The sequence below is a fragment of the Hypomesus nipponensis genome, chromosome 9 (genome assembly GCF_054491055.1).
Source record: "Hypomesus nipponensis isolate SF chromosome 9, ASM5449105v1, whole genome shotgun sequence".
NCBI classification, from domain to species: Eukaryota; Metazoa; Chordata; class Actinopteri; order Osmeriformes; family Osmeridae; genus Hypomesus; species Hypomesus nipponensis.
This window is the reverse complement of record NC_140369.1, coordinates 9,925,001-9,950,535: the sequence shown is the minus strand read 5'-3', so window position 1 is coordinate 9,950,535 and position 25,535 is coordinate 9,925,001. Positions and strand designations below refer to the sequence as shown.

Below are 25,535 nucleotides of genomic sequence, written 5' to 3'. Positions count from 1 at the left end.
TGGTATTGTGCAAATGGGTTGTTTTCAGGAAGCTTATTATTTCAGATCAAAGGGCTTAAGATTGCATTCTGTAAAGTTGGCTCATTTTGCTAAATGCTGGTAAGATGAGGTAAGACAGGAGGAAGTGGAGGTTCTGGTCAGCAGTGTGGGTGACTAGTAGGTGAGACTGGGCCGTAGCATAGACAAGTCCAGCATGAGAAGGACAGGGCATGGTGGAGATCAAAACAAAAAAGGAAGTGAGAGAAACAGCCAGTGTGTGAGAGGGATAAGAAGAGAAGTGAGCACATCTGGACAGTTCATCTGTGGCATGCTGAGGTCATGAATCACTGTGAAGGCAAACGCATCATTTCCTGTGTGTCAGTTCCAGCCATTGGATGCCTGCTGGTCCGGGGTTGTGTCAAGTGAACGTCCCTATTCCCCTGCTGTCACACCAACACGCCAAGCGCCTCGGCAAACTAGCAGTCTGAGGGCTGGGCCTGGATTACTTTACCATACACATGCTCACGCAAAACATACACACGCTCACACACACACACACACACACACACACACAGACACACAGAAACGGCTAATAGAACTTTAGAAGACTCAAAATTAGATTTAGGGCCTAGTTCAGATTCTAGACTGTATAATGTAGAAAATAAACTACTACTACAACACACACACACACAAGAATACATACACCCTCCTGCTTTCGAGGATCTCTGAACACAGGAAGTAGGAAGTGGACTACCCTTCTATCGTTTCATTCTATCTGCAATAGAGTCCCGGTCTTTTAACCACTCTCTGGCATGCAGACACAACAGTGCATGCACGCACACATAAACAATGTCATTTTACTTTAGGATTATACAGTCCAGAGGTCTATTCCCATTAGCAGATGTAGTTCGCATACACTGCTTTGTATGTTGGTGTAGGTGTGGCTTGAAGTGAAGCTAATGAATCCAGCAGAAACTGTTGGAATCAGTGCCGCCGCTCCCATAATGCACACTACGCGCTGTGCGTAGGGCACCAAGCCTGAGGGGGCACCAAAAAATTGCCAACTGAAAAGTCATCATTGTTATTATAATTATAATGCCGATATTATTTCAGTAGGCCTATATAAATATTACGCACCTTTTAGGCATGTATATCACAAAACAGGCAAAACAAGAGATATATTTAATTGCTCAAAAAACGTTACGATGGTGCCCCCCCCCCCCCCCCCCACAAAAAAACAAATACACACTCAACTTTCCTAAATCATAAAGGAATTATGCGTAGGGCACCAAAATGGCTAGCGGCGGCACTGGTTGGAATGTCCTGCACATACCTTTGGTACAATGGTCCAACATACCCTGCCAGTTGAGGGAGTCAAATGCTCAATTAGCCGGGGTCAGGGGGTGAGGAAAGGGAAGGGAAGGGAAGGTCAGGGAGGGCGAACAATTGTGTGTGCAAGCGTTCAAAAAGCAAGGAACTGTGTCTACCTGTGAAGTGAACGCATGTATCGCAAGTATCCGAGTCGTTTCCATTCATACAAAAAACTAATTAAGAACCAGTTGCATCTTTCCAAGCTCCTGGACATGTAAGTGGCGTGTGCTGTTGCAGATGTGATGGCATGTCCTATTCATGCAGTGCTGAGCTGTAAGATCATGTGCTGTACAGGTTCTGATCACACCTTAGCTCCCATGATACATGCTCAGCATTCCAACGGTCTGTACAGCCTGACCCAAAAGGAAGACTGATTTATGATGAAATACAGACAGACACACAGAGATAGACAGAGACAGAGAGGGGAACACTGGTGTACTACTTTCCTTTTAGTGTACTCAAGATGGAGGCTAAGGGAGATGTTGGTTGCACTACAGTGTAGCACACTATACAGTGTACTCACGGTGGAGGCTGAGAGAGATGTTGATGATCCTCTCATCTGTGAAGCTCTTCAGGTTGGGGATCTTGGCACACTTGAGGTGTGTGGAGACCGGCGAGTCTCCCACATGGATCCAGCAGACCGTTTCCTGTGCGTACAGGAAGTCCATGGCGGTGGTCTGCTTGGTGCTGGTTGACAGCAGGCTGTGGACCGTGGTGCCGCTCAGCGTGGTGGCCTGGATGTTCTGGGAGTTGGCGATGAGGAGCATGGGCAGACGATCCACTGGAACTGAGAAAGGCCAAGCAGAGCAAGGTCAACCACACAGGAAGCCTCTGGCAAAGGCTGACTAGCGCACATGGTGATGCCTAATAGGCTACAGTTAATGGAGCCATGTGAAGAGGACATTTAAAAGATCCTTCAACATCGTCAGCAGAGCTGGGGTAACAGTTACGGGGGGGGGGGGGGGGGGTGTACCGTTTTTGGCTTTGCAGGAGCGGTTGTCGGGCTGGGGCAGGTAACCTTCCACACAGCTGCAGCTGTACGAGCCCTCCGAGTTGGTACAGGACTGACTGCAGGTCCCATACACACCGCACTCATCAAAGTCTAAACATCACCGGACACAGACACACACACACAGTTCAGTTCCATTGTTAGTGTCAGTAATGTTTTACAATAGTTTGTAAGGAATGGCGGTTGCCAGACAAGCTCACCTTTGCACGTCTTGCCATCTATGCCGATCTCATAGCCACTTTTACAGTAACAGGCAGGCCCAGAGTGGGTGACCGAACAGTTGTCCTGGCAACCCAAGAGCGTGCAGTTGGAGGCAAACTCTGGAGGAACAAGGAGGGAGGGGAGGGAGGGAGGGGGGGGTAAGTTGGGGTCATTTGGAGGAACACAGAGGAGGTAGTGTCTGTAGCAGTGTCGAGGGGTTGCAGAGGGAGAGGGGGCATTGGGTGGGGGCAGTATCCAGGGAACACACAAAACAGGAGGATTTAGAGAACTATAAAACCTTACATAGGAGAGTTAGTTAGGCATTAGATAATGTATCATAGGTGTCTATATGTCCATGGTTGACTAAAGGATTCAATCTTAAGTTTCCTGGGTCAATAACTTTGGCCGGGTCACTGATCAACAAAAACGTTTTTAGTTACAGCTAATTCATCATGGTGGAGGAAGCCTTTTGGAAACAGCACCTTGCAGTTCCGGCTCTGGCTGTCCTGTTCCACAGCAGTAGACCCAGAGCCAAGGCCATGCCTGGAGGCACTGGCAACAGGACAGCTCAGGGCTGCAGGGCAGGGTCTAGCTTTGGATAGCCTGTAGCTGAGGCCAATCAATATGCTCCAAATGCAGCCCAGTGAGCTAACGCACCAGCCAGGCAGTGTGTGTGGGAGCTTGTCGTGGAGATGGTGGTTTAGGAGGGGCTCTCCAGTAGGAGGCAGTATGTGTTGGACACGGGGCGCTGAGAGGAGGTAGGAGAGTGATGGTCAGTGCTTGGTGCTGGGGTTTAGTGGAGGGGACTGAGAATGAGTCCTGACCAAAGCACAGCGGGCATAAACACACACACACACGCACAATGGGGTCTTTGTGTGATCGGCCAGGGAGAGAAATCCACAGGCAAACACTGCAGCCTGAATGAATAAATCCCTCCCAGTCAGCTAGAGCCAAGGCAGTCTGCACAAACACACACACAAAGTGGAGAAACTTCACACCAACAGCAACAACAACCACACACACATTCACTAATGCTGCCTACCACCTCTACACTACAACTTCGTCTGAAGTTCAAACCTGACCAGGGTAGAAGTCACAGCAGAGACCAACAGTAGCAGACACATCAGAGCGGCATGGTTACTATCACTCTATCACCGACTCACCACCTGGAGACCAAACTAGGCCATCACCCTGTCACAACACTACACACACACAGAAAGAGTGGAGAGAGACAGAGACAGACAGAGACAGAGACAGAGACAGAGAGAGAGAGAGAGAGAGAGAGAGAGAGAGAGAGAGAGAGAGAGAGAGAGAGAGAGAGACAGAGGCAGAGAAGGGAAAAGGGCAGAGGGAGGTAGACATATCAAAATATATACTTTGACATTTTAGTTCTTAAAGATAACAGCAGGAGCTCCATAACGTTGGTCACACTTCTTATCTTCATATCTGCTCCTGGCACGTGGCATTCCAAAGCTGCAAAGCTTGGTGGCATATCTACACTAACTGCCCCACATTACTGCAGCTTCCCCTCAACACACCTTCTCCACATCTCTGTCTATGAAGAGGACTGATGCTGACAGAAACACAACCATGTTCAACTTTGCTGTGGACAGACAATATCAGCACGTCTTGCCCGGAACCATGTCTATGAAAATAGAAAATCAAAGTTTAACCAAAACTTGGTTTTCCAGTAGGTGTAACCATATTTCAGGGAAGGTTACTCAAATGTTTCAACTACGTATCTACAAACTGGTTACAATGGCAAACTTGGTCACACGTATATCATATATTGCCAAGTGTTTCTACAGTGAGAGATTATTTTATGTGGATGCGAATGGAATCCTAAACTGTATTCCAAACATGGCCTCCACTTGCCTGGGACACAACTCCTCTAGCTGCACTGAGACACAGTGAAGATACAGTACAGCAAACGGGCCTCAAATTACAGGGTTGGCAAAACAATTCCATGACAGGTCTGGGCACATGTGCATCCATAGTAAAAACAAGCAAACGCAGTTGTCTATAATACAGACAAAGAATATTTATCGGAACAAACACTGCAATGTGTCATATTTTCAAACACAAATATCGCTCATCTGGGAGTTGTGTGCCCTCCTGTCAATGCATTAGACCCCCTCAAAGATCAAAGGACGTCTAAGGAGATGGAGACACACATGCATACACACACACACAGACTGTACACACACACACACACCACTCAAAGCAGCCCAGCGTGAAACCGCATGAAAATTTGATGTTCTCTCCCACGCCTATCTCCGTGTTACTCTGTTAAATATTTCATTCCTCACTCGCCTTCTCTCAGAGGAGAGAGAGAGAGAGACAGGGAGAGATATAGAGAGAGATATAGAGAGAGAGAGAGAGAGAGAGAGATAGAGAGATAGAGAGATAGAGAGATAGAGAGATAGAGAGATAGAGAGAGGGAGGGAGGGAGGGAGGGAGGGAGGGAGGGAGGGAGGGAGGGAGGGAGGGAGGGAGGGAGGGAGGGAGGGAGGGAGGGAGGGAGGGAGGGAGGGAGGGAGGGAGGGAGGGAGGGAGGGAGGGAGGGAGGGAGGGAGGGAGGGAGGGAGGGAGGGAGGGAGGGAGGGAGGGAGGGAGGGGTAGAATGTCCACCCCATACAGGCAGAGGAAATGACAGCCGTCCTTATGAGACTCTCCTGTAGGATCTGAAGAGAAGACAGGGTGGCAAGGGCAGTCTGGGGCTTCGAGTCTGAGCCGTAGAACAACTAGAAACTTGGAGCAGCAAAACAGCCATACTCACCTAGAGAGTCCTAGAATACGTCCAAAAGAACAATATTTAGGTTGTGTAATATACATCAACACACCTTTTTAAAACCATTGAAAGCGTGGCTAAAACCTTGTGTGGGTGTCCAGACAGGAAGGCCCTTCCCTGCTCGAGGCTCTGGTGAGCCACACAGCTGAATCACTTGAGATTCCCAGCCTCAACATCACAGGGACAGGATATACCATGAACAGGTGCACACCAAGGACCAGTATGCGTGCATGTGCGTGTGCACGTGTGTGTGTGCACATGTGTGTGTGTGTTTGCACACGTGTGAATATGAGTGTGTATGTGCCTGTGCCTGCATGGTTTCCTAATCCATGAAGTAGAGCAGATCCACACCTCCACACCCTTTCTGCCCCTCTGACTGTAACTGACTTTATCCCTTGGGCAACCTTGACTTGTGCCAGCCAGCTGTATCAGAAACACTGGTGTTGTTCACCTTTCAGCCATGTCCTCCGGTTCACCCCTCTGCTAAAGATGCCCAGGTGGTTCACATGACCATGTTGTCCTTTTTCTTCCTCTACTCAACCACATCACAACGTGTTCCTGGTTAAGAACTCGAATGTGGCCCGTTGGCACAGCTAATCCATAAACAGCTAATCCAGGTTTGATAAGCATGACTCAAGCACACGCCAGTTTCAACGTCCACTCTGATCCATGTGTCCCCAGACATGACACCACACAAAAAAGGAAGAAAGTTGAAAAAGAAAAAAGAAATGTCCTTCCTTCTATAAAGATAAAGGTGCATAGACTCGAGTGTGGGGCCATGTCTGAAGCTATGTGCTACGGTCATAGCTGTTCTGGAGAAGAAGAGCATGGACATCCATCCTACACAGAACTGCAGTTAGCACCGTGGAGAACAGGAAGGACAAAGAGGCAGAAAGATGATTCTCCCACAGACTCCCACTCTTGACTCACTTCACACACACACAAATGCGTATTTACAGAATAACACATATACTGCACGAGGGACACGGACTAACTGTGCGGTATCAGAATAACATATTAGGTCGTTTTTGGCTCCTGTGCCATTGAAGTGAGCATGCCGGAGTGTTGTGTGGTTGGTGTTGTGGGCGGGGCCTACCTCTGCAGTGAGGCCCCTCATCCCAGCCATCGATGCAGTCAGGGACTCCGTTGCACAGCTTGCTCATGTGGATACACACCTCCGTCCCCCCACACCTAAACTCATTAGGGGGGCAGCGCGACACACGACTGTGTGGACCTGGAACACACAAAAACAAACCATTGTCAACAACATGACGACTGCACAGATGGGTCAAATAAAAAGATGATATGAATAACACTGGGGCGCTCTCTCCTGCCCTCCCCTCAAGTCTCTTTCACAAGAAATGATTTCACAATAATGGATGTCATCTACCATCTCAACTTCCGTGTTCTTCTCGTGTTCCCTTTCCCCTAGTCTGGAGTCTATTTACAGACCTGCTGTATGCAGCGACTTGAAGAAGAACCACAGGCCACAATAGAACATATTGCGGAATTAAAACTGAACCGCTGTTTAGGAAGGAGATATAAGGAGAACATACCAGGAGAACATACAATCCCACCATGACCTTAGTTACAGCCCAGATGACTACCTTTCATCACACACACACATACACACACACACACAGAGACACACACACACACACACAGACAGACCAGAGACCAAACCAGCACTCCGCTCAGCCCCTGGTGGACACTGATGCTGAGCCAATGACGAGGAGATGTGGAAGAGAGATCAGGTGTGAAGGTGGGGAAGCTCCACCCTGCCCAGGGCACTGCACTACCACAGCTTCATTCAACACCCATCTGTTTACAATCACATCACTGCACGCCATGAGATTGGGCTCTCCATATCCAATTACTATGACGGTGCTTTGGGCATCACACCTGGTCAGGATTGGCACTGCCCTGGGCTTTGCCCACAAGAGGGACTCAGTGAAGTGAGTCAGCAAATTGTATTACAAGGACCAGCCTTTAACCAAGTCCTGCCAACCCTCCAGTCTGTCTGGTGCCCAAAGCATCACGTTGCAAATCTCCCACAGCCTTCCAGCTGCCCAGGTCTATTTGTTAAGGTTTAATAGAGGATCAAATCCGATTTCACTGTTGTGCAATTACTGTCCCAAGAGTTCATGGTTTTCTTACACATTTGTACAGCAACTGAATAGGCCGCCCCCAGGGTCAAAAAGTCCACCATGCTGACACTAACATCAGCAAACTAGCCAGTAGTGGTTGTACTCTTGTTGCGGCTCGGACAACTGTTGCCTGAGATTTCACAGCAGTAACTATGTGATCTGTAGGAAATCCTGACTTGAGTAGGAGGGGATGTACTGTACAAGAGGCCATCATGGACAGAGTGTACTCTGAACTCAAACAGCCAAACGCTCTTGGGTTCTCTTGTGGCATCATGTGTTTTTGTCTGAGTCATCCCAGACAGCTGGCTTCAGGCTGTCCGTCCTTCTGTCCGTCCCTTTGACTCAGAGCGCCGACGCGACACACTGAGACGTGCCTCGTCTGAGACACGCCGTCAGAACACGGTACTGGCGAGGAGCTCGCCAATCCAGAACAAACAGAGTGTGACTGCGGAATAGAAGGGAACTGTGTGGATAATTACAGGTCATTGGTCTAGCTGCTACTTGGCCTGTTTTCTAAAACTGTAAGTGATGCAATCACATACTCTGTGCTAATTAGCATCAACAGGAGCCTTCACAATGCCTTAATACCAGTCTTCTGTGTCTTAAACGTAGCATCCAAAAGTAGCAAGCTATCATTAGTAGCTAACACATTCATGCGTGAGACGAGTCCTGCTGAGAAAACACATTTTCAAAATAATACGAATGTAAACAAGATCCAGTAGAGGTCCAGGAAAAGACTCTTCTCCTCTGGTCGCAGTTAACGTTCTCTGCCCACACTGAAAACCAAACTGTTAGTCTTGGCAATCTGTCCGTCATCCCTTTCCCTCTCCTTCCATACCTCCATGTCTGGGCCGACTCAGCCACGCTCCCTCTCCCAACATCTGCTGACCCATTTAGGGAGAAGAAAAGACAAGGAGACACAGCAACACCGATATTACCCAAGACCTTTACAGGGAATTCGATCCAACACAAAGATTCCTCCTTCACCTTTTGACTTGTCAGTGCTCTACACATGCTACAGGGGTGTTCTAATGTCTATTTGTTTCCTGGACTGGATCTCCCTGCACCGTTCTGCTGCTACACCAGGGAGTGAAGGAGGGAGCAGGGTGTCAAGGCCTTCTGGATTCCATATCCTCACTGCTGACACTGTGATGGTATCAAACAAGGAAAAGTGAGTCTCAAAGCTACTAGACGTGGGCATAGTTCACCCGAGAGCACCATACTGTCCATGGTGTGTGGTAAGTCCCTGTAAGGAACAGCCATCCATGTCCCTGGCAGACAGCAGGGTGGCTGCCAACACCACGTCCACAGGTCTGTCTGGCTCCCTGGCTGGACCACCTGTGTCCAATCACCAAGCACCTCCATACACAAGCAGACGCTCCCCTCTGCCTGTACAGTACATCCTTCACACACACACACACACACACACACACACACACACACACACAGAGTTGTCACAAGCATTTGCCCCAGCTAATAATTTCAGTCCTTCCTAGTTGGGAATGTTACATAACCAGGTGGCCAACTCAGAAGAAATGTTTCAATATACAATTTTTCCCAGCAAAGCAATAAATATGAGGAGGCAATACCTACAAAACTATTCTTCGAGCAAGACTAGGATTGCTCGAGTCTTTCTTTAGATAAGCAGTGATGGCTTTTTCCAGTGACTTTCTACTCAGGAATGCATTTCTTCTTTAAGCGTACACCAAAACAAGACTGCGGACTGTGGTGGATTTCAGACAGCTTGCACGAGTGCTTCTCGAGTCCTTAAGCCTCTGATCACATGAAGCATTTCAGTGAAAGGAGAGGTGGTGGGGTTTGTGTGTGTGTATATGTGTGTGTATATGTGTGTATATGTGTGTAGGGGTTATGAGGTGACCAGAGAAGTAAGGCCATTGTTTGGGTCACACACATCGGCCTGTACAGTCTCTGAAGTGTTCCTCATCCTCCTCACGCTTTCGGTGATGTCGGTGTCAAGCACTACCACATGTAGAACACGATGGAAGCCAGCAGGAGCAGGGTGACAGTGAAGGAACCTTCTAGAGACTTCAGAACTTCAGTGTTGAGTGGTCTCCAGCACTGTAGCTGTGCCAGAGTGGGGCAGCATTGGGGACTGGGCTTGGAGGGGTGGCCTGGGTCTGGCTCTGATTGACACTAAGCCCAAAGCTTGTTAGGCTGCTGGGGATTTTCCATTCACTGCAGAATTTTCCATTGTCCATGTACTTTACAACACAGTTGTTATTCAACCAAACATAAACAAACAAACAAACAACAAATGTTGATTTGAGAGGAAGAAGAAATAGACTTTCACCTGGTCTACTGTAGCAAGCAAGAAGCAGACCATGTCTATCTACAAGCATACACTGAGACCATGGCAGACACCTCCTTGTAACCTAGTGTCTTCGCTATGACAAATACTTTATATTATCACAGGAACTTGAAACGAGAAATTGCACCCTCCTTCATAACTTCCTATGTTACCTAATAACTACATCATTCTGTGGGTAGCAACTTTCACATAATCAACACGTCCAACATATGAGAAAACTTACCAAATAAGAAATTGTCTGGGCTTGTACAAAGAATCACTGAGCCCAATTTCTGAGGGCAATTGTCCCCATAAACTAGCCTGTTTCAATATGCAACTGGATAAATCTAAAAGAGCAAAAATAAATACGATAAGTTGGCCTGCCAAGGGCCGCTAATGAGGAGGTGGCAGCAGGCAGGGGCTCCAACCACTAATGAGCATCTCCTGTCAGGCCAGCTCTTCCTGCGACCCCCCCAGCCGGAGGAGCTGGGGCGTCAGGGTGGGGGGGGGGGGAGGAGGGGGGATGACACTTTCTTGGCCTGAGGACAAACCCCGACCCAGCAGCCCAGCAGCACCTCATAGCCTCCACCTTGCCTACTAAACCTCCTGCAAAGCTGTGAAGCAGCCAATCTAAGGGCACTTATGTCATTTTCAGAGGTGTGGCAAATGCACATAACACACTGGTCAGGGCACCCGAACAACAGACATGGCTGATAATCAAACCAAACCACTACTACTATAAGGCAAACCCCTCACCTGAACGTGTTAAGAGATGAAGACCATTTGCATTGTGTAAATTATTGCACCCACTCGCAATACAGATAATCTGCACTCAACCAAAAAGACACTTTCCGTACTTTTTTGTTCCAGAAAAATATCGACTTTAGGTTTATAGCCATCTTCTCTTTCCCTTTCATGTCTCTACAATAGAAAGAAGATTATTTTAAAAACGAGGCAATTGCATAGATAACATAACATTGCATAACATTTAATGGAAAAAAAGAAATTGCTACAAGAATGATGTGGCCTGAGGTGACCCACTAACTGGAAGCAACTTCTTAGTACGGATGAGAGAAAAACAACAGCTCTTTCTTTCATAAGTCAAATACAGAGAGGGAACTGCTCAGATCCATGTTCATTGGATTACACAGTATTTCGCTATCTGATACAAAAAGAGAAGACTAATTATCCCACACAAGACACAGATATGCTAATAAGAGAGACAAGAAAGCCTTGAGGAGGAGGGAGGAGAAGAAGGTATGAAGGAGAGAGAAGAAAGAAAAGCCAAATCCTGAGACGAGAGCAGTTAGACGCCTACAGAGGGAGCCAATCTGTCTGTTGAATAATGGATGGCGCTCATCACCGGATACAGCTGTTTGTACTACCACCTCCTTATCAAACACTAGGTGGCTTAGTCAGCGTGTTCGAATAGGTGGAGGGGAGGTGGAGAGACGAGGGGAGGGGTAGAAAGAGAAAGAGAGATTGTTTGTGTTTCTCTCTCTCCCGCTCCCTCCCCCCCTCCCCCCTCCCCCCCTCTTCCCCAACTGCCCTGCTGAGATTACATAATAGCCATTTCAAAGTCTAAGCCCCTGACACGCTTTTCTCAGCTGAACAAAGGCTCTTGGTCTCTATGGTCCTTCCACGGGGGGGAATGGGGGGGGGGGTTGAGGGTGGGGGGGGGTGAGGGCGGGGGGGGGGTGAGGGCGGGGGGGGGGTGAGGGTAGGGGGGGGGTGAGGGTAGGGGGGAGTGAGGGTAGGGGGGGGGGGGTTGAGGGGAAGGGGGGGAGTGAGGGTAGGGGGGGTGGCCTCTCCCAGGCCCCATCGCTCGCATCTAAACTGCCGTCACCCCAAAATGAAAGTTCCACTGGTCACATATTGGAAACTTTGGATCTATACATGTTAGTTTTTGCGGGTGCGTGTGAGTGTGTCATACCACTTCATCTCAAACACTGAGTCTGTTTTTTTTTAAAGACCAAAAAAAATGTACAACCAATGTGAATTATTTTTGAGACCTTGGACATCTTCCAAGGTCGTGTGGAAACTGAGTATCCACTAATGACCCGAGCACTGTCTGCTTACTGCTGAAGACACTTCACCCCCCAGATCTGAGCATCCACAACAGAGGCTTCCAAGCAGAGTCAGCCCCCCCCCCCGGCCTCATACCTGCAGCTGGCTCTTGTAGGGACAAGGCGCTGTGCCGCCATCGCCTCTTTCATGTCGAGTGCTGCTGGGCGCTGCTGACATGTTGATGACTATCTGGATTGTATTACTGGCTACTCTGCGAGTGGCCACACCTCTGGGAGAGAGGGGCAAGCTTAAAGCCACCGGCTCCAGTCACACGTGACTCGCCAACGCAGAGCAGCCTAACAGCAGACCAACCCTCCATTATAAACATCATTTCTTTCTTGTACTATGGCACGTCTTGTAGCTTTGTCTGAAAACAGAAGGGACAGTAGCCAAGTCTGGAGCTCCATGTCCTCATGATAAAAGACTACAGCTGCTTCGTGTCCAAACAGGCTCTCAGACATGTCATAAAGAGTTTTCACCTCCTAAAGGGCTAATTGTACCTTGGGTTGGGAGATGTCTGCAGAGCGGCCTTGTTAAAGGCCATGTCTGGGGGCGTTACTGTAGGGTTCCACATGGTCCTGTCCTTCCACTTTTACGGGGCAGTCAGACTGAGACGCACATTTTGTTCATTCTCATTCTTTTCAAGATGTGTCTATGTGTTTGAAAGTATGGTGATCATCTCATATATGAGCTGTCTACATATTGTGGAGCAAAACACTATAATTTGTTTTTGTGTCTGTATTCCTCTCTTCCTTCTCTGCGTGTGTAAGCCACCCAACCAGCAGGCTTGACACAAACATGCCCATTGTAGGGGGTGTTCACAGGAGGGCCAAAGCAGCTGCACTGTACAGTGGCTGGCTTCACAGGCCAGGGCTACCAAGTCACACCCCAACAAAAGACACTGAAAACCCCTCAACATGAATCAACACATAAACAAGCCCCAATCATGGATCTTTCATGGGTCCAAGAGCATCTGCAGCCCCTCACCACCACGGCCCATGATGAGACACCTCCCTCAGTGTTACTGAGCCTGCCAACATTCGAGCAGTCCACCAGGACTGGTCGACAGCGTGATACTATGTTAGATACACCACTTCATTTCCTGGTTCTCCTGCCATGTCACTACTTTCTGCTTCTCAACTCGTGAACCCCAGCTACTGGCCCTTCCCCAATGCCTCGGACCCACGGTGGGTCCTGCTCGTCCTGTTTAAGAAGAGCTGGAGTCGTAGGCTTCCTCATCTGCTGCTTTGGCCAGACAGAGACAGGAAATGAAGGTACTTCTTCTTCTTTGATCCCAGTGGTGGCCCACTAGGTAGGTACATTAGGTTGGGAAACATGACAGTTGTTCCTTCATGGCTATATGCGACTCTCTGATGACTTTCAGACTGATTTGCTCCCTCCCTCGTCTAGACCAACTCAACTTTTCTTTCTCACTAGCTCATTTTCTCCTCTTTCCACCGATGTATTCTCCCCTCTCGTTCTTTTTCTGTCTCTCTCTCTCTCTATGCCTCCATCCATTCCTGGCATTGGTTCCTCTTGGAAACTGCAGGCGTTTTGGAGCAAGTAGCTGACCGACCTGACAGCCCTGCTTTGATTCTCACCCTGGGGAGATTCCTTCCACCAGCGTCTGATCTCTAATGAAGACACTGAGTCAGGGAAAATTGACGGCAGTCTTTTTATAACACCCTGTCCCCTCCCCCCTTTTTCTCTGGGTTTGTCTCCTGACTGCCACCTCTGTGGCTGTGAATGTAAAAAGAAAAAAAACATCTTTTAGAGAAAGACAAACTTTGCAAATCTCCTAATTGAGCCTGACTGAGCAGCTTGATGGCTCATGTGAGCTCGAGCCAGGCTCATGAAGGACAGCACTGTTTCCTGAACCCAGACAGGGTTAACATGTGTTTAGTGTAATGACACATCCATTTCAGAATGCTGACCAATGGTTACTCCTATATTTATACTATGTCCTATCCCGTAGCGATCATATTAATGATAAGTGTGAAATTGGCCCACAGTCATCCATTTATTCACACAAGCCAAAGGAGCTGTCCACAAGGATAGATGTGGTGTAACCCCGCCTAACAGCTATCAGGGGATACATAAACAACCATAAACAAGTCCAGCTGATTGAAGAACAGACTTTGAGTCATTCACTTATGTACAGCCATTACCAACTTAATACAAATGTACACAAAAGCATTACGAGTATGAATGATTTAACAGACATTGCTGGATTAGCAGTATGGAATAGACTTGACATGCTAAAGAACTCTCTAAATGGAATACAGTGTACCTCTACAGATTTGAATAAACAATATGATGGAGCCGGCTCCAAAGTGGAGATGATGTCCTCTGTCCCTGAAGATCATCTGCTCGGTAGGTTGGTTCAATGTCAGCCAGAGTTCATCATGCCAGCCAGCCAGCCAACCAGGGCCAGATTACAGTAATCAGGGTATAGGAGGGCCAACACACAGAGTGAGGATTGACAACACACACACACACACACATTCAGCGTGTTGGACTTACAGACATCAGGCTCCTCATCCGAGCCATCCGGACAGTCCTTCTCCCCGTCACAACGCCAGCCCTTGGAGATGCAGGTCACCTGGTCCTTGCACACAAACTGCTTGGGGCTGCAGGTCTTCGGGGCTGAAAACCAGGAAACAGGAAGACATCAACATTCGGTTTCCAATACAGGGACAGACATCGCTGAGAAATATGATAAAGACATGTTTTTCAAGTCCCATCACCAGCCCACACACACACACACACACCTAATGAGCTTTTGCATCTAGGCCTGTTCCCCCCAACTATTCAGGTCAGTGTTCCCAGACCGGCAGCAGTGATGCAACACGTCTTCCAGCAATCAAAGGACATCTTGTTCTGTATGCACCCCCCCCCTCCCCCTCCCCCTCCCCCTCCCCCTCCCCCTCTTCCTCTTCCTCCTCCTCCCCCCCAAACACAAGCCACACACCACCCCCACGAGTCCCTATCCTAAACCAAAAAGGGGGAATGTATTCCAAGGCACATCACCTTAAATCCTAACACACCTCCCAGTGTATAACAGAGGGTTGAGGGTGTGCAGGTTTAACATGCTGCTTGCTGGGCCCGGGAGACTTGGGTGCTCGTAAAGGAAGCATTAGGAATGCTGACCTAAAATCCAGTCAGGAAAAATAGGAAACCCGAATACTTTTGAGGAGACCTTGAGGACTTTTGTTTTCCCTTTAAATTCACAGGAATTTTCCAGCATCGGTGGTTATGGAGAAACATGAACAATGTCCCATTACTCGCAGCTGGTTTTCATCAATAGATTCAGCTCTCGTTCACAACATCATGACACGAGAAGCACAACATGTTGGATTGTTAACTTCACTGGCAAGATTTCTTGTGTTTCTCAAAAAGAGACATTTCTAAATCTTTTCACACATGGATCCACTTTTCATGGAAAACATTATACTAATTGAGAGACAAAATTCCCGGACACAGAGAGAATACTACAGCAATGACACAGCATATGGCAAGAACCTTGCCCACGGAATGCATTCCCTTCCAAGCAGCAGTACTGTACCATACATGAACACTCAAAAATAGGCATGCACACAGTCAGGGCACGCAATGCTACACACATGCATGCCCACATCTCAGATCTTTTGTTTATTGATGCCAGTAGTGGATCCGATGGGCACAATGCCCAAGTACATGCAAATACTTCTCCCTCTCTCTTCTTACCAGTGTCATTCTTGACCTCCCTCTATCCCCTAGAAGTTGTGATACCCTTAAACATTCATCTCCATTGTAGCATCTCCTCTAAAAGAGCCCTTTGTTTCGTGCTCCTGTCGTTTGGTTAAGATAAAGCCACCACTGACACTTGCTGTCAGACACAGGGCTGTTTTCCTCCTCATGTTCTTGTGTGCTGGTTCTGGTCTGACAGCCACGCACCTCTCGCCCCTCTCGCCCCTCTCGCCCCTCTCGCCCCTCTCGCCCCTCTCGCCCCTCTCGCCCCTCTCGCCCCTCTCGCCCCTCTCGCCCCTTTCGCCCCTCTCACCCCTCTCACCCCTCTCACCCCTCTCACCCCTCTCACCCCTCTCCCAGTACAGGCTGGGTGAGTGAACCTCTTCACACACAGCCTCAGACACAACCCAACAAGCAGCCTGACAGGAAGCCCCCGGGGGGACAGGAAGTGGGTCAGGAGGTTATTACAAGTACAGTGTACCAGGACAGACAAGGGGCATTTGACTGGAAGAACCACACTTATTGCTAGGGACCCTTGGAACCCCCAAAAATATATCACAAATGGTCATTTGTCATCTGGTTGAGTTGGCACACAAGAGGCAAAGAAAGAAGACAGGAGTGTATGACAGATAGATATCTACAACTAGAGAAAGAAGACAGGAGTGTATGACAGATAGATATCTACAACTAGAGAACCCATCCACCATTCCCAGGCCAGCTTGGGACAAGGAGGGTAAGAGGGCTAGGAAGAGGGGGTAGGAGAAGGTGGTGAAGGGGGGAAGTGTGATGAGACAGGGGAATGTCACACATGCTATCAATAAGCCGCCTGCTGCTTCGACTTGTTTACCCAAGTGGAGGTGCTTAAAAACGCTCCTGGGTCAACGCCATTTGGACTGGATTACAACACATGCCCCCCCCCTCCCCCCTCCCCCCTCTGGGGAAACCACGCAATAACAACAATTAAACAGTCTTTGATTGTAAAGATGTGTGGAATGTGTTCATTAATGCCAACCCAGTATCTGAAGAGCTCATCTCCTCTAGGGCTCTAAGTAATAAAGGTTCAACGTCTGCTGTAAACCTCACCCTCATTCCTGGTATTCAGAGCTTGACATGGACCAAGCGCTTGATTGGACTGACCACGCAGGTATGATGGTACACCATCCAGACTCAGACTCACAGATGGTTGGTCATGTCTGTACCAGTGTGGTAGGTGGAGGTATATGACATGAGCTGTGATTACCTGGTGGTTAACTTCCATAGTCTACAGTAGTCTCACCTCTTAAGCCCCAGCATGTAATCAGACAGGAGGCTGTGGATGCAGGTGGGACTGGGGTTGTTCTGTTGGTTACGTGTGGACGTGTGTGCTCTCTGTAGCCTGTCTGTACAGGCCACAACACATGGACAGCTGCTTTCTCAAAGGACATGCAATGCTGCCTGGATAAACCTCCTGAGATGGTGAGACAACAGTATGGTTCAGATCCCTTCTAATCTGAAGACTCAATCTTCTCTTGGCTAGGAGCTATTGTTGCCTGCTTGGGATCATTGCATTAAGAGTGCAGACAAACACAAAGACACCAGGTGCATGCTGCTTGAAAAGACAGTTAACCATTAGAACCTTTCAACTTGGCTACTGCTACAGTTTAGTTCTCTGAACACTGACCACTGAATTCTTAATTCTGTTTTTCCAAATGTCACTAGTAACGAGAAAGCAAACAGCTACAACAAAGACTGAGGCAGAGGAACAAAAGGAGGGAGGACAAGACAAGGATGGGAGGGGGGGTGCAGAATGTTTTCAACCCCCCTGTCTTGTCTTAGAAGTCCTCTCAGTTGACCTCAGTGTTGACCTGAGGAGGCTCCTCTGTGCATCTGAGGGCCAAGAGAAGAGGGGCTGAAGGCCTAGGAAGGAGTTCAATAAAAACAGTGGGTCCCCCCCCTCCTCCCTCCCTCCCTCCCTCCCTCCCTCCCTCCCTCCCTCCCTCTCTCCCTCTTTCCCTCTCTCCTTCCCTCCCTCCCTCCCTCCCTCCCTTTAACCAACCACACACGAGCCACGTTTTTTTTTATGGACAGTGAAAAGAGGGCAGCATAAAAAGTTTGTCACGTTACAAAACTGAAAAAAGTCTCCAGGCCCCAGCTGCGTCTCTAAAATAAGTGCTCAGGCAGAGGTTTGAGGGACTGCTAAAAGCAGAGCAAACTCAAACCGACACCAGTAAACAAACAATAACAAAGACTAAAACAAAATTCACACTGATTCTGTGCCTGTGGTAAATGTTTCATGAAAACACTAGGGTTTCTGATCTTTAAGATTGGGAGTCGTTTCTCTTGTCAAGTTCTTTTAAGTTGGGATATTTTTTATGATCCGTCCTCTAGATATCCCTGTAAATGACAGAGCCCTTCATCCCCATCATGTCAGAGGAGATACTGCTGTGTGTGGGTGTGCGCAAGCGTGTGTATAGGTGTTTGAATGTATACGCAATAGTGCGAGTGCGTGAGCCTCCTGAGAAGTGCAGAATGAACAGCAGGAATGTGCTCATGTCTGGGGAGGGCAGCCAAGTCAAATGGAGCTCCCCAGGAGGGAAGCACATCACTCCCTCTGACTCCTCCCTCTGACTCCTCCCTCTGACTCCTCCCTCTGACTCCTCCCTCTGACTCCTCCCTCTGACTCCCCCCTCTGACTCCCCCCTCTGGATTTTACAGGTCAAATGTGAGCAGACACCATCAATCCACAAACGGCTTTGTGGTATGGAGAGGCAGAAAGCCATTTAGAAGAACGAGAGAAGTCAAATGTGATCTTATTAAAGTGCTGCTTGGATGTCTGACTGGGTTTATACAGCATATGAACCCCAGGGCAGTAATCGACCATGACGTTGTGTGTTCTGTTCTGAATGTTTGAGCCCAGTGGATGGAGACCAAACCTCCTCCACTTTAACATAAGGATTAACTCAACTGCAGCAGAGAGGGGAAAACCCATATAGGGGCATGTTTCCCATTGTGCCAGCTCAGTTACCTTACCATGAGGGAAACCGTTGAATTTCACTAAGATACAGGGTCAACCCTGTGCCACAGGACAAGAGCACAATACGTCCCTGCAAGTAGTGGAGTGACAGTTAAAGCTACTTAGACTACTGCTGAGGGAAACATTTTCGAGGAGATTAGGCAAAATCCTTTAGTGCCTTCTCACGAGACCGGCACAAGCTAGCAGACTGTGTGACGCACAAGCTCCTGAGACAGACCGTGGTTCACCACAACCCCTCAGCTAGCCCCACCTTCCCACAGACAGAGAGGGCTACCCACAGGCCTCAGCCGTGGAGAAGTGAAAGGATGAGGAGATGATCTGGGATGATGTGCCTGAACCTAGACCACCTCAATTGCCATATCTGTGGTCCATGCAATTGTATCGGCTGTCGTCATGCACCTGTTGCACAAGGCAAACTCAACCTCAACAAAAAATCACAGAAATTTAAAGTTGCTGGCATTGAGATGATAGACCATCAAGCCTATGCAAGGCTTGTGGTGGGGCTCATCTGCTATTTTCATTTTCCACACACAGACTTGTTTGAGAATGTCACATTAATGAACAGCGAGTAAATGTCGAAACACTACGGTTGAAAGGTTGTGTGTGAATACGTGTGAAAATTGCTCAAACTTTCATTGCCGTTACATCACCAAGGTTCATAAACAACACCCTTCTCCATCTACCTGCATCCTTGGTCTGTCAGGTGTAGAGGCAGTACGAGCCTCACAAACCACAACACCACCTGTGACAGTTGGTTACATCAGGTACTAAAGTCAGTCAGGTAAGTTGACCATCATACTGATCAATATAAACGCCAGTCTTCCCTTACCAGGAAAGATGTACTGGAACCATGTATTGAACACCGGCGATGGGTTTTAACACATCCTGTCTGTCCCAGATTTGTATCTTACATATGCAATGGTGAGCCCACAAGTCATTCCTGGCCAGACATTGAGCCAAAGAGAATTCAGGATCTGGCCCATCACACCACACTATCAGAGGGTAAGAGGCTAGGGGTCAACCGGCTGGTCAGACAGGGTTACAGTTCTAGGGAGGAGGAAGGGGTCAGTCAGTAACGGAACAACACAGTACCCATCGCCCCTTTGCAGGGGTTATGCCACCTATCTGGGTCTCAGTGTCAAGTGAGCTCTATGAGCAGTTTGACACTGTCATTCATCACCTACAAAGACAGTCCTGCCAGTTTGAGACTGTCACCCACTGTCACCCACCAAGAGTCCCGCCATCATCCCGGCCAAGCGCTTCATTTTCTATTCAAAATCAGATTAAAACTTCTCCATTAAATCAGCTTGGTTCCTGTAATAACATCAGTCCTGTTTGAGACCAACACAGGTAACAATGACATGACTGTCAAAAGGGTGGTCTGAAATGGACAACCGGTGAGGAAATGTGTTTGGACAATGCACATCCTAATACATTTAGGCTGTGAAAGTGAAGCTAAACTGAAAGCTTAAGTGTAGGGCACAGATAACAGAAATGGCCTTCTTGGTTCTTGGATGACAACGACATGTGATGAAAACCTCACAAGCTAAAACTGTCCTCACCAGTGGTTGATACCCTACACTTATGGTGAGGAAGCAATTACGGAAAGTTTACCAACAGTGAAATGAGGTTTGCCAGGAGTCCATTTAGGTAAACTGTCTCTGTCTACACTTTTGGGGCAAAAGTAAATCAATGGGTTTGTCCCTTTCCCAACTTCTTCTTCCTCCATCTTAATTCATTGGTCTGCCTTCTACCCTTTTACTTGGCCTTTTCTCTTCCAGTGTGTTAAATGACTCATGTCAGAGCTATGGTCATCTGATGTAAGCGTTTCCATCACCACTATCCAAGACTTAGCAGCGTCTTGGGACAAACGTCTAGTTCTTACTCAATTCTGTCAGCTGGCCAGCCAATAAGAGGACCTGCCTGGGAATACAGTTTACAGAGCACCAAGCATGATGGCTGACTGTGGGGGTGATTTTCCAGAACAGCCTGGAACCTTCTTTAATTCCAATTGTGTCACACTGACATTGAAAATGGAGACAGATTTCATTCAGTATGGTGCAATGTGTACATTTCCCCAATCTCCTAATTGCTGTGGCCAATTTAGTCAAGTTTGCCATTTAGTTCCATATTGTTGTTCTCTGGAGCCAACTCTCTGAACGTGTTTCAGTATGATTGAAGTAATGTGCAGCTGTAGATGGAGTGGTGGAGCATGTAAACTGATGGTTGACTGCACTAGGCTGCATATGACTACAGCCTTTGGGAGAACATCAGAGAAACGCCAGACAGTGAGAGTACTGCACGTTTGTCTCCTCACGGCAGTTCTCATCTTGCTTGTGTAACAACACTCAACCTTTTCCCTCACCCGCCTTTAGTAAATCCTTCCTATCTGCTGGTGTTTAAGCACAAAAGATCTGAGGCTTCCATCTGGAGAGAGGTGGGGAGCAACTGTCTTTTTCCCCTACCCAGTAACACAAGACACCACATACCATTACATCCATGACCTTCCTTCATCCAGATGTTTCTCGCTAAGGTAAGGGATATCTAAAGGACTAGTTGTCACGTGCACCATGATGTTTGAGAGCTGGTTTCCTCAAGCTCCCTGTAGTGGGCTCTGCGGTTCCCCAACTCATCTAAGCAAACACATTTAGGCTATTTTGGGGAAGTCAACCATAAGAATATCTCTTAAATGTATCATATCTACAGTGCCAGTGAGGCTTATGTTTGTTTATTTCATAAAACAAAAACTTCAGACTAAAAGTTCAATTTTTTGTATTTTTGAAAGGTAGCAGTTTTACAGTTCATGTCTCCCTGGGCAACTGACAGAAGTCCTTCCCTCTGATGATAGAAGTAATTGTTCTCTTGTTGCATTGACATTGCTTACATAGCATGGAATGACAGTTAATTTTTTCATGAGGGCCTTTTCTTCCATTCTCCAATTAATGACCCTCAATGAGCAATTTCAGACAGTTAGTGGAGATTTCCTTTTGAGCACAAGGTCCAATTAAACTCTTGGTCTGATGGTGTCCAAAGTCCTTTGTCCTGGCTACCATACAATGACAAGCATTGGACAGCCATGATGCAAATCTGTATAAAGGGGTCATTTAGACATAGAATGTTGGACTACTGTGCTCTCTAAAGAACTTCTAAAACCCACTAAATGCACATATATTTCCAAGAGAAGGTTCAGTAGAGGTTATAAATTATAGAAGATAATAATCAGTAAAATAAAAGTCATGGCAACAGCCCATAAATGTGGCATTTGAAGACGGATACTTTTCGAAGGCTTATACTTTCAAAGTATTAGCTGGTATTATCTGACACCTCTTCGAAAACGCCCTTCCCCATTATTACAAAACAAAGTAGGCGCGCATGCATGGGTAGGATAATTATTTCCAGAAGTTCTGCCCTGGGACTGAATTTGATGTTGGAGATTTTTGTTGGAGTCCAGTAAAGGTGGCGGAATTCGAGGTGCGAGTAAAGTTGGCGTAGAAACTCGAGGGTTGAAATGCTTGTAAATATACATTATTATACCTACTACTTACGTAATCAATTTACTTATTTAAAGAGCACAACACGCTAATTGACAATCAGACGTATTCTGAACTAATCAACTAGGCCAATCTATTCATGTCAAATTGTACTGTACAATAGATTCAAGTCATTCAGGGTTACGAGGGGATTACATGAGGTGCAAGAGTGTTTGATAGTCAGTGCTTATCATCGGCTGATAATGTAATGGCTATGTTTACTGTCATTAAACATTTCTGTGCTGTACAGGCCTACCGCTACATTTGAGCACTTCGTGCGAACGTAACAACGTTAGATACAGTGAGGTTCGCCAAAAACAATATCAAATGACCGACCAGATATGCAACATTGTCGATTACATTATCATAACATCAACAACAAAATGTCAACGAAACTAACGTCTAATTGGTGGACTAGCCTACTCTACATCACACCTAGTGTGCATGTACTGATATATTGAGTAGTCACATCTCTTGATTGACTTGTGACACAAGCCTACAACAGTAGCATATAACCAAAATGCAGCAAGGCATCTAGAAACGTGATGCTAAAGAAACACTTCTTCCTGAAGTACTCTTACATATGTTTATCATACATGAAAATGGTTATCTTTGAATGTGAATGCATCTTACCGTCAATGGCTCGAGCTGGAACGATTACCTCCGAACTGTGCAAAAATCCAACGAAAAGCAGCCCTATTGCCAACATGTTGACTGTGGCGCGCAACATTGTATCTTGTAAGATAAGAAACAAGACTAAATAATATTCATCAATTGTTTTTAGATCCTGTCAAGCGGGGAAGCTGCGATGTTGCCGTGCCCCGGCGATGCTCCTCTGTATGCGCTTTCTGCTATGCGCAATCAAGCTGCAAGAGATTGTGCACACTACGAGAATAAAAAAACGATGTATTATCTCAAAGCAAAAACCAAGGCTTGGCCAGCCTTGGGTTTGCTACGAGTTCTTTTGATACATGGATAACAGGCTAGCAAACGGAATTGATCATCTGTTAGCTAGCCTTGCTTCACATGCAGAGATGAAGAAACGGGGTCTGTGTGCCCAAAACCATGCGGGTGGCCGTTTCTTTGTCCGCCCTCACAGCCGTCGATACAGTTCGAAGTCAAAGAAGAAAACAAAAAAGTATGGGGGTAAAATGGTCTCTTCGCCCCACCACCTCTGTTGCTGGTGGTCATTCAGATTGAGTCGAAGACGAGCATCAACCCCTCAACTCCGTGGACTGATGTTCGTGACGTCATCATCACCAATGGCTGGCCTAGGCTTTGTCCATCGAGCTCTCAGCGCAGCTCGCAACCATTGGCCAATTTCTTTCAGCTTTCCACTTTGCCAAATCAACCTCTATTTCGCTGTGTTCATGGACAATTTCTTTCTTCATTTTAAGGTAGACACATTTGGACGAATGTAGCTTTGTTTTTCATTATGATTAATTTCTACCCTTCACAATCATGACATTTTTCACCCCTTTATGTTAAATAGGTTGTTTTTATTATTGTCGGCGATTTTCATTGAAACAATTTGGCGGCATCGACTCAATCATAGGGATTTTAATTTTAATAACCTTTTTGTTGATATTTATATATATAAGTCAATACAATGCAACAATATATCAGGAATTGTAATACGTTTTTTAAAATATATATATGTATTTACGCTGGCTAATTATGAACAGCTATTAGTCTGAGTCATGAAGGCTTTTCATTTTGAAGGGCAGAAGCCTCTTGAACAGCCGACGTATGTTTAAAATTCCCAGTCCCATTTTTGGAGAAGACCTTTCCTTCCTGGTCCCCTGCCCATCTCCAAGCAGGGGCTCAGTAATCCAGCCGAGGGCCAGCATAAATCACCGTAGAGCAACAAGAGAGTCCAGCTGTGTTTCACTTTCTAATGTCTGCAGGGCTGAGACTGCCTAGGGCAACATGGAGAGCGAGGCCCTTCTGGACTGCATAAAAACACTAGTTCGGGGAAGAACACTAAAACATACTTACTTGGTTACATCTTAGCCTACTTAAATAGTTTTGATAAGAATTTGTACCAGTCAGGTACTGCAGTTGATCTGTTTAGTTTTTGAATACCAACTGACATGTGGATGGGCTGCTTTACATTAAGGCAGTTTTGTTTGAATCTGTGTTATTTTAGTTTTTATATTAAGACACTGTGAAACATTTTAATATTGATACCAGCACCAAATAATCACCCACAGGAAGTTGAAATGGTCTGCCCAACTAAATTGGTTGTTTTCTAGCCACTATTTGGGTATTGATTTGAAATCCTTGTAACAGACAGTACATTCTTATCCTAGCGCTTTAGGACCTACCTCAAATTGGTTTTATAAGAAGATGTGAGAGCAGCCAAAGCCAAGTCATTGGGAAACACTTTGCATCAATAATTCATGAGTTTGCCCAGAACATTTGCCTGGGGAAACTGTTTTTCAAACACAGATTAAACATAATCCTGACTACCTAGAATCAAGGTTTTGGATTTGTTCTTTGCCAAAAACCCTCCTGCCCTTACTTCTGATTGGCTGTCCAACCAACACCTCATTGGACACCTCCAATCCTAACTGCATTTTCACAACCCTCTCAGCTATTCTAGAAACATCTGGTAGAAAACTTTGGCACAATGGTAACAGGGAGGGACTTTGTCAAGGCAGTTTATTTTTCACATGATATTAATTATTTTTTCCCTATCTCTCTCTATCTCTTTCTATCTTCTATTTCATTATTTCCTTTCTCTCTTTGTGTATCTTTGACTCTACCTCTCTTACACACAAACACTATTGAATTGCCCAAATAAACAGTTTCCAGGGATATCCTGACCACTCTAGTTATTTGACAACGTCTGACTGACTGACTGACTCAGTTTATCATCATTTCTATGTTCAAATGCTCTCCAAAGCCTCACTAGATGGTGTTATTGAAGGAATAAAGGATACCCCATGGTGTTGCTGATCTGTGAAGATCAAACCATGATTATACTTTAGCCTAGGGAGGATTGTATAATATGCGGTTGAAAGTTGGAGGTACTGTGTTGGATGAAACTTTGTTTCACTCATGAAATGCAATACAATGCTGACTCCTAGTGGCCTGGGTAATTGTAGCATTGTCATGTATAGAACAATGAACCTGAAAGAACCTTTTGTTAAAAAGAAAATATATATCTCTCACCTCTTACAAGGAATCTGTCAGAATGCTTGACACTTTGGTTTTGATTTTCAGAAATGATTTGCTCAAATGTCAACAAATGTGAAGCCAGTGCAAGCAAGCTCTTATCAAGTCATGGAAAAACTGCAATCACTCATTTTTGGAAAGAGAATATTCTTGTCATCAGTGGCAGCTGCAGATGTTTTCCAGAAAGCCATGAGGAGAACAGAAGTTCAG

General features: G+C 46.7%; 1 protein-coding gene across 2 annotated transcripts in view; it reads right to left on the bottom strand.

The window, feature by feature from the left end:
• The window catches only part of LOC146272794 (low-density lipoprotein receptor-related protein 1-like), a 79,360-nt gene extending 56,022 nt beyond the window's left edge, over nucleotides 1-23,338 (bottom strand). For both annotated transcript variants that reach the window (XM_084705904.1, XM_084705905.1), the window contains exons 1-6: nucleotides 22,779-23,338; nucleotides 14,397-14,519; nucleotides 6,448-6,585; nucleotides 2,560-2,679; nucleotides 2,324-2,452; nucleotides 1,874-2,137 (exon numbers count right to left, since the gene is read on the bottom strand). In XM_084705904.1, coding sequence (XP_084562030.1) covers nucleotides 1,874-2,137; nucleotides 2,324-2,452; nucleotides 2,560-2,679; nucleotides 6,448-6,585; nucleotides 14,397-14,519; nucleotides 22,779-22,875 — 871 coding nt within the window. In that variant the 5' untranslated portion in view covers nucleotides 22,876-23,338. The remainder of the gene's footprint in view (nucleotides 1-1,873; nucleotides 2,138-2,323; nucleotides 2,453-2,559; nucleotides 2,680-6,447; nucleotides 6,586-14,396; nucleotides 14,520-22,778) is intronic.
• Between the last annotated feature and the right edge of the window lie 2,197 nt (nucleotides 23,339-25,535).